This window comes from Hyla sarda, chromosome 4, assembly GCF_029499605.1.
Source record: "Hyla sarda isolate aHylSar1 chromosome 4, aHylSar1.hap1, whole genome shotgun sequence".
NCBI lineage: Eukaryota > Metazoa > Chordata > Amphibia > Anura > Hylidae > Hyla > Hyla sarda.
Window position 1 is genome coordinate 94,784,266 of NC_079192.1, and position 18,172 is coordinate 94,802,437.

The 18,172-nt window shown below is 43.2% G+C and overlaps 1 protein-coding gene across 3 annotated transcripts in view; it reads right to left on the minus strand.

Moving 5' to 3' along the window:
- Positions 1–364: 364 nt before the first annotated feature.
- The window catches only part of NOX5 (NADPH oxidase 5), a 79,329-nt gene continuing 61,521 nt past the window's right edge, over positions 365–18,172 (minus strand). For all 3 annotated transcript variants that reach the window (XM_056571614.1, XM_056571615.1, XM_056571613.1), the window contains exons 12-17: positions 17,568–17,600; positions 13,065–13,189; positions 6,720–6,804; positions 4,123–4,222; positions 626–792; positions 365–546 (exon numbers count right to left, since the gene is read on the minus strand). In XM_056571614.1, coding sequence (XP_056427589.1) covers positions 415–546; positions 626–792; positions 4,123–4,222; positions 6,720–6,804; positions 13,065–13,189; positions 17,568–17,600 — 642 coding nt within the window. In that variant the 3' untranslated portion in view covers positions 365–414. The remainder of the gene's footprint in view (positions 547–625; positions 793–4,122; positions 4,223–6,719; positions 6,805–13,064; positions 13,190–17,567; positions 17,601–18,172) is intronic.

Below are 18,172 nucleotides of genomic sequence, written 5' to 3' on the forward strand. Positions count from 1 at the left end.
TTAAACACACACACACACACTTTATAAAAAAAATTATTACAATTTTGTTATAAAAAAAACATTTAGTTAAATAAAAATTTTTACATCCATACTGCATCCTTTTTTTTTTTTTTGGTACCCAACTAATTTTGTACAAAAAACGGCAAAGGGGCCAAAAAAAGGAAATTCCAAACAAAGGTATAAACGCAAGAAAAAATGCCAGAAAAAAATGCCAAAACGCAGGGAAAAACAGTGGCAGTTTTTCTGGCATTTTTAAGCCAAAAAAAACGCAGGGCAAAAACCTCAGTGGAATTCTAGCCTTATTGTGGTCAGCACATGTACGACATACAGACACCCTTTGAAAGAGCACACCATAGAGTACCTATTTAGGTTCATTTATTTTGACTTGTATAACAGTGTAAAGCAAGACAAATTCTAGAAATTCTCTTTGAAAAATTTGAAGTTGAACTGTTCACAATGAGCCTTAATGACTTTAGCCAGGGCAGGAGATCCACAGAAGAAGACCTGCACTTTCCCTTTATTCTCTTGTTCTATTTTCTGGAAAACCTAAAATAATAAAACACATATATTGGAATAACAAGAAAGACTAACAAAAATGTTATAGTACATAAGAAGTTAAGATTGCCTTATTCCAGTCTGGACGTCCTGGTTGGGTTCGGGTCTTTAGTCCTGTGATAGAGTCTCTTTCTTCTTTTTTGGCAAGAAGGTCCAGTGCCATCTGTAGTCCAATGGCTTTCATGTCATTCTTGCCGAGGGCTGATGTCATGTACATATGCATTTCTAGAAATCTGCCTGTGAAAAAGAAATAGGTACCGTATATACTCGAGTATAAGCCGAGTTTTTCAGCACGATTTTTCGTGCTGAAAACACCCCCCTCGGCTTATACTCGAGTGAACTCCCCCACCCGCAGTGGTCTTCAACCTGCGGACTTCCAGAGGTTTCAAAACTACATCTCCCAGCAAGCCCGGGCAGCCATCGGCTGTCCGGGCTTGCTGGGAGTTGTAGTTTTGAAACCTCTGGAGGTCCGCAGGTTGAAGACCACTGCGGCCTTCAACATCATCCAGCCCCCTCTCACCCCCTTTAGTTCTGAGTACTCACCTCCGCTCGGCGCTGGTCCGGTCCTGCAGGACTGTCCGGAGAGGAGGTGGTCCGGTGGGATACTGGTTCCGGGCTGCTATCTTCACCGGGGAGGCCTCTTCTAAGCGCTTCGGGCCCGGCCTCAGAATAGTCACGTTGCCGTGACAACGACGCAGAGGTGCGTTCATTGCCAACGTACTTCTGCGTCATTGTCAAGGCAACGCCTCTATTCCGGGCCGGAAGCGCGGAGAAGAGGCGCCCCCGGTGAAGATAGCAGCCCGGACCACCTCCTCACCGGACCACCTCCTCTCCGGACAGCCCTGCAGGACCGGACCAGCGCCGAGCGGAGGTGAGTACTCAGAACTAAAGGGGGTGAGAGGGGCTGGATGATGTTGAAGGCCGCAGTGGTCTTCAACCTGCGGACCTCCGGAGGTTTCAAAACTACAACTCCCAGCAAGCCCGGACAGCTGATGGCTGCCCGGGCTTGCTGGGAGTTGTAGTTTTGAAACCTCTGGAGGTCCGCAGGTTGAAGACCACTGAGGGCGAATGATGAGAAGAGGATGATGAAGGGGGGGGTGTGGGGATGATGAAGGGGGGTGGGGATGATGAAGGGGGGGTGTGGGATGATTACAAGGGGATGATGAAGGGGGGATGTGCGGGATGATAAGGGGATGATGAAGGGGGGATGTGCGGGATGATAAGGGGATGATGAAGGGGGGATGTGTGGGATGATAAGGGGATGATGAAGGGGGGATGTGCGGGATGATAAGGGGATGATGAAGGGGGATGTGTGGGATGATGACAAGGGGATGATGAAGGGGGGATGTGTGGGATGATAAGGGGATGATGAAGGGGGGATGTGTGGGATGATAAGGGGATGATGAAGGGGGGATGTGTGGGATGATGACAAGGGGATGATGATGAGGATGTTAATGACGGGTCTGGATGATGACAGGGGGGGATGAGGTATTTCCCACCCTAGGCTTATACTCGAGTCAATAACTTTTCCTGGGATTTTGGGTTGAAATTAGGGGTCTCGGCTTATACTCGGGTCGGCTTATACTCGAGTATATACGGTATTTGTTTTCCTAGTAAAACTTCAGATTGAGCACTGGCTATAAAACATTCAGCAACTTGGCAGACGTCCAAAGCCACCTCTAGTGAGACAGTCCTGCAGGTCATATAACAATAAGAAAAAGCCTATGTCTGCATGCATAATGGGGGACATTGCATACATGCCAGCAATACTCTGAGCTATAGAAGCAGATTGATTGATTTATATTGTTAGAATGTCATCATGGCTACACTGTACTGTCATCATGGCTACAGAACGTGTAACTGACTGGCACATATACAAGGGCATGACACGCTATTTGTGTAAAGATTTTCATGCTTCTTTTGTTTTAGATCTGCACATTTACACTTGATCAGTATGGGGCTGAGAATGGATTTGTGAATTAAAAGAATCTTTTACGGAAAATGAACATGGTCATTGCAGTGTTGTGTTATGCCTGTATATTAGGAGAACAATATAGTCATCACATGTCCACCAAGTAAATAAGGAAGAAACCTTTTATTAGATAAAATGCTTGTAGGACACCTGTGAGGCACATGTAAAGAGTGTACGGTGTTAATACATAAATCCTTTAACATCTTTACATAGATATTGACTCCTATTTACTATTGAATTTTTGTATAACTTGTGGTATAAAAAAAAGTATGGGAAATGCATTTTAATCTATTTATTAACGTTGTGTGCCAAACATGCGGCTTCCTACTTATTTACATTGAGAGTCATTTATCACATTTTTGTCCCTGTTTTTGGTGTTTTTTCCCCTTTGTGATGTTTTACTTCTAAGGGCCTATTCAAAGTAATTTAAAGTAATGCTATCCACCCAACCACTGCAGCATAGACACATATTGCCTCTTGCCACATGGAATGCAGGGAAAGATCAGAAACAACAGTAAAATAAAAGGACTGAAAAGAGGTCAAATCGGTGCACATAGGTTATAAGCTCAAAGGCTGAAGAGAAAAAGTCCTGGAATACCACTTTAAGTCCCATAAAAGAGGTGAACTGATCAGGTGCCAATTGGGCCCTGCTCAAGAGCCTAGGGGATTATGGGAGCCACAGTCTTCCAACCAGAAATCTCAACATATATCTTTATGGGAGGTCAGAGCTCTTTTTTATTTATTTATTTTTTAAATATGAATCAGAACATGATGGGAATCGTAGTTTTGTAACAACTGGAGCATCACATACAGATACATATTACAGACTTGCTTTCAGAGTTTGGTAGGGTTTTGTGATACCCAGTGTAAGACTTAAAGGAGTACTCCGGGATGTTAAATGGTAAAAAAAATAAAGTGATACATACCTGCCACCGTTCCCCCAGTGCCTCCAGTAACCCATTTCGGCCTCCGCCGCGATCCTCTTCCTGGTTGCTGGTGAGTCATACTGCACTCAGCCAATCACCAGCCGCAGCGAAATCCCACCTCGGCCAGTGATAGGCTGAGCGGCAATGTGATGTTTTCGGCCCGGCACAAGTTTTGGGACCGTAAACGTCACAGTGCTGCTCAGCCTATCGCCGGCTGAGGTGGGACTTCCCTGCGGCCGGTGATTGGTGACAGTATGACTCACCGGCAACCAGAAAAAGGATCGCGGCGGAGGCCAAAAGGGGTTACTGGAGGCACCGGGCGAGCGGCGGCAGGTATGTATGCCTTTATTTTTTTTACTGCCGGCAGTATGGGACACAATTTTAACATCCAGGAGTACTCCTTTAAAACCCCTTAAAATGATCTTTTAGAAACACAGAATACAATTATGTATTATATCCTAATCTGCATGGCATAGGCCAGTGCATCCCAAACAGTGTGCCTCCTGCTGTTGCAAAACTACAATTCCCAGCATGTCCAGACAGCCTTTGGGCATGCTGGGAGTTGTAGATTGCAACAGCTGAAGGCACCCTGGTTGGGAAACTCTGTCATAGGCAGTGCAGGTCTCTAGGATATAGATGATGTATCTGGTCCTTGCCAGACCTGCTTACCCTCCGGCTCCTCATCAGCTTGGTCCAGCTCAAGCTTGGTTAGCAGACTGACAAACCATTCGAAGAATTTCTGGTCTCTGTTTATCCAGATGAAATCCACCTACAGACAGGACATGATATTTATTTTATGTACATTTATGTACAGTCAAGGTCACCTCTGCATTCCTGTACATGAGTGTAGATTGTACAGTATATTAAGTATAAGAACATGGCATCTGCATGTTGCATATGTTATCTAATATTCAATGTCCATGCTGGAGTACAGTGGTATAAAATATTTATATGCCACAAAATTATACACTGCTCAAAAAATAAAGGGAACACTTAAACAACACAATGTAACTCCAAGTCAATCACACTTCTGTGAAATCACACTGTCCACTCAGGAAGAAACACTGATTGACAATCAATTACACATGATGTTGTGGAAATGGGACAGACAACATGTGGAAATGATAGGCAATTAGCAATACACCCCCAATAAAGGAGTCGTTCTGCAGGTGGTGACCACAGACCACTTCTCAGTTCCTATGCTTCCTGGCTGATGTTTTGGTCATTTTTGAATGTTGGCGGTGCTTTCACTCTAGTGGTAGCATGAGACGGAGTCTACAACCCACACAAGTGGCTCAGGTAGTGCAGCTCATCCAGGATGGCACATCAATGCGAGCTGTGGCCAGAAGGTTTGCTGTGTCTGTCAGAGTAGTGTCCAGAGCATGGAGGCGCTACCAGGAGACAGGCCAGTACATCAAGAGACGTGGAGGAGGTCGTAGCAGGGCAACAACCCAGCAGCAGGACCGCTACCTCCACCGTTGTGCAAGGAGGAGCAGGAGGAGCACTGCCAGAGCCCTGCAAAATGACCTCCACCAGGCCACAAATGTGCATGTGTCCACTCAAACGGTTAGAAACAGACTCCATGAGGGTGGTATGAGGGCCGACGCCCACAGGTGGGGGTTTTGCTTACAGCCCAACACCATGCAGGAAGTTTAGCATTTGCCAGAGAACACCAAGATTGGCAAATTCGCCACTGGCGCCCTGTGCTCTTCACAGATGAAAGCAGGTTCACACTGAGTGCATGTGACAGACGTGACAGAGTCTGGAGACGCCGTGGAGAACGTTCTGCTGCCTGCAAGATCCTCCAGCATGACCGCTTTGGCGGGGGGTCAGTAATGGTGTGGGGTGGCATTTCTTTGGGGGGCTGCACAGCACTCCATGTGTTTGCCAGAGGTAGCCTGACTACCATTAGGTACCGAGATGAGTACCTCAGACCCCTTGTGAGACCATATGCTGGTGCGGTTGGCCCTGGATTCCTCCTAATGCAAGACAATGCTAGACCTCATGTGGCTGGAGTGTGTCAGCAATTCCTGCAAGAGGAAGGCATTGATGCTATGGACTGGCCCTTCTATTCCCCAGACCTGAATCCGATTGAGCACATCTGGGACATCATGTCCACAGACTGTCCAGGAGTTGGCGGATGCTTAGTCCAGATCTAGGAGGACATCCCTCAGGAGACCATCCGCCACCTCATCAGGAGCATGCCCAGGCGTTGTAGGGAGGTCATACCGGCATGTGGAGGCCACACACACTACTGAGCCTCATTGTGACTTGTTTTAAGGACATTACATCAAAGTTGGATCAGCCTGTAGTGTGGTTTCCCACTTTGATTTTGAGTGTGACTCCATATCCAGACCTCCATGGGTTGATACATTTGATTTCCATTGATCATTTTTGTGTGATTTTGTTGCCAGCACATTCAACTATGTAAAAAATGAAAGTATTTCATACGATTAGTTCATTAATTCAGATCTAGGATGTATTATCTTAGTGTTCCCTTTATTTTTTTGAGAAGTGTATTTAGATTCTTTTTTAAGTTTGCATTTTTGGCTAACCCCTTCGGACAATGAGGACCCAAAGCAATGAGCTGTCAGACTGCACAGTCCTGCTGCAGTGGCCACTACAGGAGAACTGTGGTATAACATGGCCTGAACTTAAAAGGGTACTCTGGAAGAATTTTTTTTTTAATCAGCTGGTGCCAGAAAGTTATACAGATTTGTTAATTACTTCTGTATAATCCTTCCAGTACTTATCAGCTGCTGCATGCTCCAGAGGACGTTGTGTAGTCTGACCACAGTGTTCTCTGCTGCCACCTCTGCCCATGTCAGGAACTTCCAGAGCAGGAACAAATTTCCATAGCAAACCTCTCCTGCTCCAGACAGTGTGTGATACGGACAGAGGTTTCAGCAGAGAGCACTGTGGGCAGAATGGGAAGAACCACACAACTTCCTCTGAAGGATACAGCATCTGATATGTACTGGAAGTATTAAGATTTTTATATAGAAGTAATTTACAAATCTGTTTAACTTTCTGGAGCCAGTTGGTTTGAAAACATATTTTTTCTTCCAGAGTACCCCTTTACCAAAAATTGTTCAGCCATGTATTGGATAATTGTGCTAAGTCCTCCCGAGCAAGACCTAACATGGTGGTCCCGATCATGGTATTTTCCTCTATGATGTCCAAATAGGACATAAGGACAGGGATTGTCCCATTTATTGATTAAGGTAATACAGCACATTTCACACAACTCATGTAGCCCGTCCTACCTTTCTGAGCGTCATCTCATTGCCTTTCAATGTCTCACACCAGGAGTACTTGCAGTTAGGGCAATTCTGTTTCATCATTCGATATCTGCCAGATCAAAAAAATGTTAGAGACATATAGACATATAAACATAGAACATTAATGGCAGAAAAAGACCACACGGTCCATCTAGTCTGCTCTATGCCTGTAAAGCCGGTAGGATCCCTATAATGTTGTCTGTGCAGGCAGGCACTTGTGTTTATAATACTGACACATAAATATAAGGTATTACACTCATCTGAAACCACCTAAGACTGGGTATACTCCACTCTTGTGTCCCTAGAAGGTTCTAAGGCAGTTGTTTTCCAAACAGTGTACCTCCAGTTGTTGCAGAACTACAACTTCCAGGATGGCCAGGCAGCCAAAGGCTGTCTAGGCATGCTGGGAGTTGTAGTTTTGCAACAGCTGGAAGCACACTGTTTGGAAAAAAATGTTCTAAGGATCTAATCTTATACAGTGCAAATGTATAAAAATGTGTACTTATAAGTTTGCATTGTTCAAACTGTATGGCCACATATGAATAGAACATAACAATATGCAATATGTTAAGATGACAACCTGATATTTAATTGCTAAAGTAGAAAGCTGCTTAAAGCTCTAAACATTTTTTTTGTACTTATTCAAGCATACAATGCACTCAGTATATTGGCATCCGGCGCTCAGAAATACAGTTCCTCCCTATAGGCCTTAACACAAGGGACGATTGTATACAGCAGCTTTATATGCTCTTTGTACTCTAATGGCATTACATTATTTTAATAAGCCATGTAAAGACAAACTGTGTTTCTTGTTAAGGGTTAATTCACTAAAAAAATAGGACAGACTAATGTATAAAGGCCACTTTCCTGGAGGGCTGCCAAACCAAACCCTCGGAAAAGCAATCTTCACAAATCATCAAGACATCTTAGAAAGTTTTTATGATTTTTCAATGTGCAACACGTTTTAAACTTAGACAGGAGTCTCTGACAGAAACATAGTAAACCCTACAAACTGTGGAGCATACAGTTAAAGGGGGTGTCCAGTGAAAAACAACTTATTCCTTATCCACAGGATAGGGTATAAGTGTCTGATCGTAGGGAATCCAACCACTGGGTCCCCCTGTGATCTCCAGAATGGGGCCGAAAACTCTCTGCGAATCCTACAACTGCAGAGGGCTACCTCATCCATTCATTTCTAAAGGATAAGTTTTTTTTTTTTACTGTACATCCCCTTAAAGGTGGCCATAGATTTTTAATAATTGTTGGCCAAATGACAGTCGTGATCTTCCTTTGGCTGTGGCGAACATTCATGTGTTCTCTTTGGAGAGGGGTAAGCTGTAGCCAGACTCCTCTGAAACTGGCTTAGGCTATGTTCATACAGCAGAATTTCAGAGCAGAATTCTGCAAAATTTACTGCACATTAAATTGAATGGGGATTCTGCTGTCCCATTCACACAGCAGAATTTTTGCTTTCTGGATTCTGCAACAACGTTGAACACGACTTTAAATTTAGTAGAATTCTGGCAAAATCCCACTGAAGTCAATAGGGCTTCGAATTTCGCCAGAATTCTGTGTTTTGAGCACACAGAAATTCTGCCACAATTCTGCTCAAATTCCACAAAACTGCAAAAATTCTGTAGCAAGGTCTGAAGAATGGAATTTGAATCACAAAATTTCCGCCGTATGAACCTTATCCCTTCAAAACCAAATGAAACAGGTGGAAACAATTCAACATGTCCGAACCTTCTCTCCACCGAGAAGTCAGAAGGCTGCCATACACCTTAGATCGGTATTTTATAATCAGAATACCTTCAGCTGGTGCAAAACTACAACTCTCAGCCTGCCTGGACAGCCAAAGGCAAAAGAAATGTTGTCCATTTTGCCCTTGGGACACAGCAAATTTAATTTTTTTGCTTTTTGATTATTTCTCCTGACCTTTCAATACACCATAACATGTATAGCACAACAACAACAACAAAATTATTTGTGAGGGGAAATGAAAAATAAAAACGCAATTTTGCAAATTTTGTGGTGTTTCGTTTTTACGCATTACACTTTATGGTAAAAATGACAAGTTCTCTTTAATCTGTGGGTTAATACGATTATAATCATACCCATGGTTACATGTTTTACTAGTACTGTACTACTTATAAAAAAAAAGACAAACTTTTAAAACAAACTAAGTATGTTTAAAATAACTAGAACTACATTTAAAGGGGTACTCCAATGGAAATGTTATTTTCATATCAACAGGCTCCAGAAAGTTAAACAGATTTGTAAATTACTTCTATAAAAAAATCTTAAAGAGGTACTCCGCCCCAGACATCTTATCCGATCGCTGATCTCTGCAGCGGCACCCCGCCGTCATCACTACAGAACAAACTGGCTCTGTGCGTGATGACGGGCAATACAGGGGACGAAGCATCATGATGTCACGGCTCCGCCCCCGTGATGTCATGCCTCGCCACCTTAATACAAGTTTATGGGAGAGGGCATGATGATCGCCATGCCCCATCCCATAGACTTGTATTGAGTGGGAGGGACGTGAAGTCACAGGGGACAGAGCCCTGATATCACAACGCTCCGTCCCCTGCATTGCCTGTCATTATGCACAGAACCATTTTGCTATGTAGTGATGACAGCAGGGTGCCGCTGCAGAGATCGCGTGGGGGTCCCCAGCGGTGGGACCCCCCAATCAGACATCTTATGCCCTATCCTTCGGATAGGGGATAAGATGTCTGGGGCAGAGTATACCTTTAACCCCTTAAGGACTGAGCCCTTTTTCACCTTAAAGACTCAGCCCTTTTTTGCAATTCTGACCACTGTCACTTTATGCATTAATAACTCTGGGATGCTTTTACCGTTTATTCTGATTCCGAGATTGTTTTTTCATGACATATTCTACTTTAACATAGTGGTAAATTTTCGTCATTACTTGCATCCTTTCTTGGTGAAAAATCCAAAATGTAATGAAAATTTAGCATTTTGCTAAATTTTCTAACTTTGAAACTCCTGACACCCAATGCGATCGTCCTATCTATTGCAGAGATGCGGAACACTGTTCTAAAAATGTGTCAGACACCTGTGGAGCATAAATGCTAACTGCACCCCTTATTACATTCTGTGAGGGGTTTAGTTTCCAAAATGGGGTCACATGTTGTTCTGGCACTATGGGGGCTTTGTAAACACACATGGCCTTCAATTCCGGACAAATTTTCTCTCCAAAAGCCCAATGTCGCTCCTTCTCTTCTGAGCATTGTAGTTCGCCCAGAGAGCACTTTACATCCACATATGGGGTTTGTTCTTACTCAGAAGAAATGGGGTTACAAATTTTGAGGGGATTTTTTCATATTTTCCCTTGTGAAAATGAAAAATTAAGGGTAACACCAGCATTTTAGTAAAAAAAAAATGTTTTTCTCATTTTCCCATCCAACTTTAACGAAAATTCGTCAAACACCTGTGGGGTGTAAAGGCTCACTATACCCCTTGTTATGTTCCGTGAGGGGTGTAGTTTCCAAAATGGGTTCACACGTGGGTATTTATTTTTTTGCGTTTATGTCAGAACCGCTGTAAAATTAGCCACCCCTGTGCAAATCACCAATTTAGACCTCAAATGTACATAGTGCGCTCTCACTCCTGAGCCTTGTTGTGCGCCCGCAGAGCATTTTACATCGACATATGTGGTATTTCCGTACTCTGGAGAAATTGCGTTACAAATTTTGGCAGTCTTTTTTTCCTTTTAGCTCTTGTGAAAATAAAAAGCATGGGGCAACACCAGCATGTAAGTGTCATTTTTTTTTTTTTTTTTACACTAACAGGCTGGTGTAGACCCCAACTTTTCCTTTTCATAAGGGGTAAAAGGAGAAAATGCCCCCCAAAATTTGTAACTCAATTGCTCCCGATTACAGAAATACCCCATATGTGTCCCTAAACTGTTTCCTTGAAATACGACAGGGTTCCGAAGTAAGAGACCGCCATGCACATTTGAGGACTAAATTAGGGATTGCATAGAGGTGGACATAGGGGTATTCTTCGCCAGTGATTCCCTTTAGCTGTTGCTAAACTCCCAGCATGCCTGGAAAGTCACTGGCTGTCCGGAAATGCTGGGAGTTGTTGTTTTGCAACAGCTGGAGGCTCCGTTTTGGAAACACTGCCGTACAATATGTTTCCCGCTAGGAGTTGGAGCTGCGGCGGAAAATTTGCCACAGCTCAAACTTAAAGCAGGGAACTCACTGTAAACTGGCCAGTGTGAATGTACCCTGTACGTTCACATGGGGGGGGGGGGGGGGGGGGGACAAACCTTCAGCTGTTGCTAAACTACAACTCCCAGCATGCACTGACAGACCATGCATGCTGGGAGTTGTACTTTTGCAACAGCTGGAGGCACACTGGTTGGAAAACCTTCAGTTAGGTTCTGTTGCCTAACTCAGTATTTTTCAACCAGTGTGCCTCCAGCTGTTGCAAAACTACAACTCTCAGCATGTACTGATCGCCGAAGGGCATGCTGGGAGATGTAGTTATACAACAGCTGGAGGTACGCAACTACAACTCCCGGCATGGCGAGACAGCTGTTTGCTGTTCGTGCCTGCTGGGAGTTGTAGTTTTGCAAGATTTAGAGGGCCACAGTTTAGAGACCACTGCACAGTGATCTCCAAACTGTAGCCCTCCAGCTGTTGCAAAACTACAAATCCCAGCATGCCCAAACAGCAAACAGCTGTCTGGGCATGGTGGGAGTTGTAATTTTGCAACATCTGGAGGGCTACAGTTTAGAGACCACTGTAAACCTGTAAACTGTAAACCTCCAGATGTTGCTAGGCAACTCACTGGCTTCTGTAGTCTGCACCAGGGAGCCAGCCGCACATCATCGCCGCCCGCTGCCGCCGATCGCCGCTGATGGTAAGGGACCTCCAGTGCCAGTCACAGGACAGTTTCCCCGTTCTGCCCGGACTACTGTGGGTGGGCAGAACGGGGAAACTGAACCTTAACCCACCGCCCCCGATCTGCTATTGGTTGGTCGCTTCTGACCTACCAATAGCAGGGATAGGATGGGTGGCACCCCTGCCACCTCGCTCCTATTCCTTCAGGGGGTTCGTGGGTGTCTTGGACAGCCCCGATCGCCCCTTATTTTCCGGGTCACTGGACACCCGTAATCGCCGCTGATCGCCGATCTGAATTGACTGGGAATTTGCAGCGATTGCCGACATGGGGGGGGGGGTCTCCCGATGTGCCGGGATGCCTGCTGAATGATTTCAGCAGGCATCCCGGTCCAGTCCCCGACCGGCTAGCGGCGGGGACCGGAATTCCAATGGGCGTATCCATACAGCCTCAGTCCTTAAAGGGGTACTCCGGTGGAAAACATTTTTTTTTTTTTTAAATCAACTGGTGCCAGGAAGTTAAACAGACTTAAAACAGTACTTTTTAGCAGCTGTATGCTACAGAGGAAATTCTTTTCTTTTTTAATTTCTTTTTTGTCTTGTCCACAGTGCTCTCTACTAACACCTCTGTCCGTGTCAGGAACTGTCCATAGCAGCATAGGTTTGCAATGGGGATTTTCTTCTGCTCTGGACAGTTCCTGATACGGGTATCAGGTGTCAGCAGAGAGCACTGTGGACAAGACAAAAGAGAAATTCAAAAAGAAAAATAATTTCCTACAGCATACAGCTCCTAAAAAGTAAAGATTTTTTAATAGAAGTCATTTACAAATCTGTTTAACTTTCTGGCACCAGTTGATTTAAAAAAAAAAAAATGTTTTCCACCAGAGTACCCCTTTAAGGACTCTAAAACGGGGGCGTATGGGTACGGCCTCAGTCCTTAAGGGGTTAATACTTTCAGAATTTATCAGCTGCTGTATACTACAGAGGAGTCTGACCACAGTGCTCTCTGCTGACACCTCTGTCCATGTCAGGAACTGTGCAGAGCAGGAGCAAATCCCCATAGCAAACCTATCCTGCTCTGGACAGTTCCTGACATGGACAGAGGTGTCGGCAGAGAGCACTGTGGTCATACTGAAGAAAAAAAAGAAAAAACTCAACTTCCTCTGTAGAATACAGCAGCAGATAAGTACTGGAAGGGTTAAGATTTTTTGAATAGAAGTCATTTACAAATCTGTTTAACTTTCTGGCACCAGTTGATCTGAAAAGAAATTGTTTTCCACCACTTTAAACCATAAAAACAGTTTCCGCATATCTACTTTATAATCTAGTTACCTGAGCATAATTTTCCATATTAAAACTCCTTTATACCTTGTAGTGGAGTTATACCCTACAATTAAATACTTACCCCACCCCCCCCCTTTACAATGAGTCCTAGGGCACTTTGTTGCATATATACCTGTACATGATGCTTTGCAGAATTGAAGCAAATGGGGTTATTCCTATCCCTGCCCCAATCAACACTGCATGATCCGAGGTGAAGATCCTCCGGCTTGGAGTTCCAAATGGACCATCAATATAACACTGCAGACATAAGAAATGTGAAATAACATACAAAAAACATGCTAGTAGTATATAACACAAGGATGGTCAATATACACGTGCTAAGGATTTTTAGATACCATAACGCTTGGGACACAAAACAGATACTAAGGACTCCATGGTATAGATACATTTTGGCCCTTACTCACACATTGCCTTCAATGACCTTCGTCCCCTTTTTTTAGCAGACAGGCTGACGCACATACAGGTTCACTCTGAACTACAGAATGCCAGCAATACAGATAGTGACAAATGAGAATGACCAGCCGTTTCTGTATCTAGTTGATGCAATGAAGGCATGCATGCACTGCCGCCTCTCCGCTTTTACTATGATCTTCGGGGTCCAGCAGTCAGACCATCACTGATCATATTTATGACAGATCCTATGCACAAACTTTAAAGTGAATGCATCATTCTTTTTTCCTTGTATCTATTTTTTAATTTACATTTTTTTTAATTTAATTTTTATATAGCAGATTTATATAGATTTTTTTTTTGCACATTAGTACGGAGGCAGTCATCTCTCCTGAACAGTTTTTAACAGCGTTTTAAAAAATATGCTTTATGGCTAACCCCATAGACATAGGCAACAGGAGCTGTCCATTGGCATGAATCAGCAGAGGTCAGTCTAAAGGGTGGCTAAACTGTGAAAATCATCTATTGTCTTATCTGTATACTGGTCTGTAATGATAATGCAAATGCTGCTGGAAAGGGATCTGTACAGAACAGGAAGTCTAAGCTTTAGGATTAGTGGCCACAATGAAAACTGCAAAATCACAGCATTATTTTAAAATATAGATAGAAAAATGAAAAAAAAAAAAAAAATTACAATTATTACTAAAAATATGTTTAACCACTCGTTGACCTCCTGTAAATGTTTGGGCGGTCAGTGATTAACCATTCTAAAATGGCCATGCAGGTATTGTAGCTATATGGAAATCATGCTACTCCTACAGCGGAGAGATGGATGTCTTACCAATCGCTGTATACACAGCTATCAATGAGCTCTGTGTATACAGCTCAGCAGGAAGCAATTCTGCTTTCTGGCCAGGTGATCATGTGATCGCTAATCTTGGATACCTGCAGGAGCTGCTGGGTCTTAGAAGCCCCAGATCCTCTCTGCAGACAATGTCAAGGGGCTATATAGCCCCAATTACAGAGAAAATCAGCAATAATAAATATGTATTTTAGTAATAAAATGCCCCCAGGTGTTTTATGCGGGAAAATGCTAAACATAAAGTGAATATATGTAAAAGTGGGAAAAAAAATGGGCCAAAGTACACCCCTATCTCCTCCCTCCCCCTATGAACTCCCGCTGACTCCGGTAGGCTCATTTTTGCACCATATGCAGTTTTGTGGCCGGACTGAAACCCATGGTATGCTGGCAGTAAAACTGATGCAGTGCAAAAATGAGCTGACCAAAGTCACTATATGACTCCAGTCGGCTCATTTAAATGAATGAGATCCTGCATGGGTCCACCCTAACACCAGTGTGCAGTCTTTTCAGAAGAGAAGCATTTCTATGCACACTGTCAAGCAACAAGGTGCTCAATACTTATTTATATGCAAAATGCTTTCACTTTGGTCATTTTATGAACTTATTTCTTGTGTTGCACCATAAAGGTTTCACATGGCTGCATTAGGGTTATATAGAGCATGCACTTTAGGTAAAAAGCTTTGCAAATCTAAAAATGTTTGTGCAGACCTCATGACAAGGGAAGGAGGAGTGAGGAGGAAAGGAGCTCATCATGCATCTGGAGAAATGGCCCCAGCCTCCAAGAGAAGTACAAAAAAACTGATCACAGTAATACATTGATCAAAAGGAATTTTACATATTAACACATGCATATTATTATACATTCAGGACTTAGGGCATATTACGACACTGTCTTGAGCATTTTATTTTTATTTTCTTACTAATGACAGTAATGCTTTAAGTGTCCCTGCACCAAAGTACAGCTTTAAAGGGGTATTTCTGGAGCTAAAAAACTGAGTTAATTTCTTCCAAAAACAGCACCACATCTGTCATCAAGTTGTGTGTGGTATTACAACTTGGCTCCATTAACCCTTTGCCGCATATGGACGTTTATAAACGTCCATATGTAGCTCCCGATGTATGATGCGCGCTCAGCAGATGAGCGCGCATCATACCCAGTGGGTCCTGGTTGCTATAAGCAACCAGGACCCATGGCTAATGCCAGACATCACCGATCAGGCTGGTGTCCGGCATTAACTCATTAGACACGGCGATAAAAGTTGATCGCCGAGTATAAAGTAAAAGCTTCCCGGCAGCTCAGTCAGGCTGATCAGCTAGAACGCAGCAGGAGGGTGCCTTACCTGCCTACTGCACGCCCGATCGGCGATTGATTGCTCCAAGCCTGAAATCCAGGTTTGAGCAATCAACCGCCGATAACATTGATCACTGCATTGCGATGCAAAGGTAGTGATCATGGTATTGAATCAATGTACTGCATGTTATAGTCCCCTTTAACCCCTTCCCTAATAAAAGTTTGAATCACCCCCTTTTCCCAATAAAAAAAAGAAAAAAACTGTGTAAATAAAAATTAAAATAAACATATGTGGTATCGCTGCGTGTGTAAATGTCCGAACTGTAAAAATATATTGTTAATTAAACCGCACGGTCAATGGTGTACGCGCCAAAAGATTTCAAATTCCAAAATAGCGTATTTTTGGTAACTTTATATACTTTTTAAAAAATGGTGCAGATAAAAACTTCAGATCACTTGCAAAACATGAGCCCTCATACCGCCCCGTACATGAAAAAAAAAAAAAGGTATAGGGGTCAGAATAGGACAATTTTAAACGTATACATTTTCCTCCATGTAGATATGATTTTTTTTCAGAAGTAATACAAAATCAAATCTATATAAGTAGGGTATCATTTTAACCGTATGGACCTACAGAATAAAGAGAAGGTGTCATTTTTACCCAAAAATGTACTGCGTAGAAACGGAAGCCCCCAAAAATTTTGTTTTTTCCTCCATTTTGTCGCACAAAAATTTTTTCCCCGTTTTGCTATAGATTTGGGGGTAAAATGACTGATGTCATTACAAAGTATAATTGGTGGCACAAAAAATAAGCCATCATATGGATTTTTAGGTGCAAAATTGAAAGAGTTATGAGTTTTAAACGGTAAGGAGGAAAAAACAAAAGTGCAAAAACTGAAAAACACTCGGTCCTTAAAGGGGTACTCCACCCCTAGACATCTTATCCCCCTATCAAAAGGATAGGGGATAAGAAGTCAGATCGTGGGGGTCCCGCCGCTGGGGACCCCCGGGATCTCGGCTGCAGCAGCCCGATTTCATTACTGCACAGAGAAAACTCGCTCTGTGCGTAATGACAGGCAGTATAGGGGCCGGAGCATCGTTGTATCACAGCTCTGCCTCCTTGAGAAGTCACGGCCCGCCCCCTCAATACAATTCTATGGGAGGGGGCGTGGCGGCCGTCACACCCACCTCCATAGACCTGTATTAAGGGGGCGGGCAGTGACGTAACAAGGGGCGGGGCCATGGCGTAACGCTTCGCCGGCCCCCTGTATCGCCTGTCATTACGCACAGAGCGAGTTTGCTCTGTGCAGTAATGAAAGCGGGGTGCTGCAGTCGAGATCCCGGGGGTCCCGATCTGACAACTTATCCCCTATCCTTTTGATAGGGGATAAGATGTCTAGGGGCGGAGTACCCCTTTAAGGGGTTAACTTCGATGGAACTGACAAGAGTGGTGTTTATTTTTAAAGAAATTAGCTCTGTTTTACTAATTCTGGTTGACACTTAAAGGGGTACTCCGGTGGAAAACATTTTTTTCAAATCAACTGGTGCCAGAAAGTTAAACAGATTTGTAAATGACTTCTATTAAAAATCTTTACCTTTCCAGTACTTATTAGCAGCTGTATGCTACAGAGGAAATTCTTTTATTTTCGAATTTCTTTTTTGTCTTGTCCACAGTGCTCTCTGCTGACATCTGATGCCTGTATCAGGGACTGTCCAGAATAGGAGAAAATCCCCATTGCAAACCTATGCTGCTCTGGACAGTTCCTGACATGGAAAGAGGTGTCAGCAGAGAGCACTGTGAACAAGATAAAAAATTAATTAAAAAAGAAAATAATTTCCTCTAAAAAGTACTGGAAGGGTAAATATTTTTTAATAGAAATTATTTACAAATCTGTTTAACTTTCCGGCACCAGTTGATTTTAAAAAAAAATAATTAATACATTTCAAAGAGTATAATATTCTGTAGAAACAGCATGAGGGAACCACATGTACCTCATTTATTCACACCACTAGGTATTTCTCAAGCACAGAAAGGCTGTCAGATATGTTGTTTGTGGCTTAATAATTCTTACCTTTATATTACATATCTGATGATTTTCCCCACCCTGAAAGGGGATTAAAAACACAAAATTAACCTAATTATTCAGTTAGATTTCCAAACCCAGTTATAAAGAAAAAACATTTCAGCCTTCATTGATATCATACATTAATGTTCCTAATCCTGTATCCCTCAGTGCATGATGGGGGTTGTCAATTTGCAACTGCGGAGTCACTGATTAGGAAGAACTAACATACACTATAGGTATGAAGCCATGTATACAGTCATGGCCGTAAATGTTGGCATCCCTGAAATTGTTGCAGAAAACGAAGTATTTCTCACAGAAAAGGATTGCAGTAACACATGTTTTGCTATACACATGTTTATTCCCTTTGTGTATATTGGAACTAAACTAAAAAAGGGAGGGGAAAAAGCAAATTGGACGTAATGTCACACCAAACTCCAAAAATGGTCTGGACAAAATTATTGGCACCCTTAATATTTGGTTGCACACCCTTTGGAAAAATAACTGAAATCAGTCACTTCCTATAACCATCAATAAGCTTCTTACACCTCTCAGCCGGAATGTTGGACCACTCTTCCATTGCAAATTGCTCCAGGTCTCTCATTTTGGAAGGA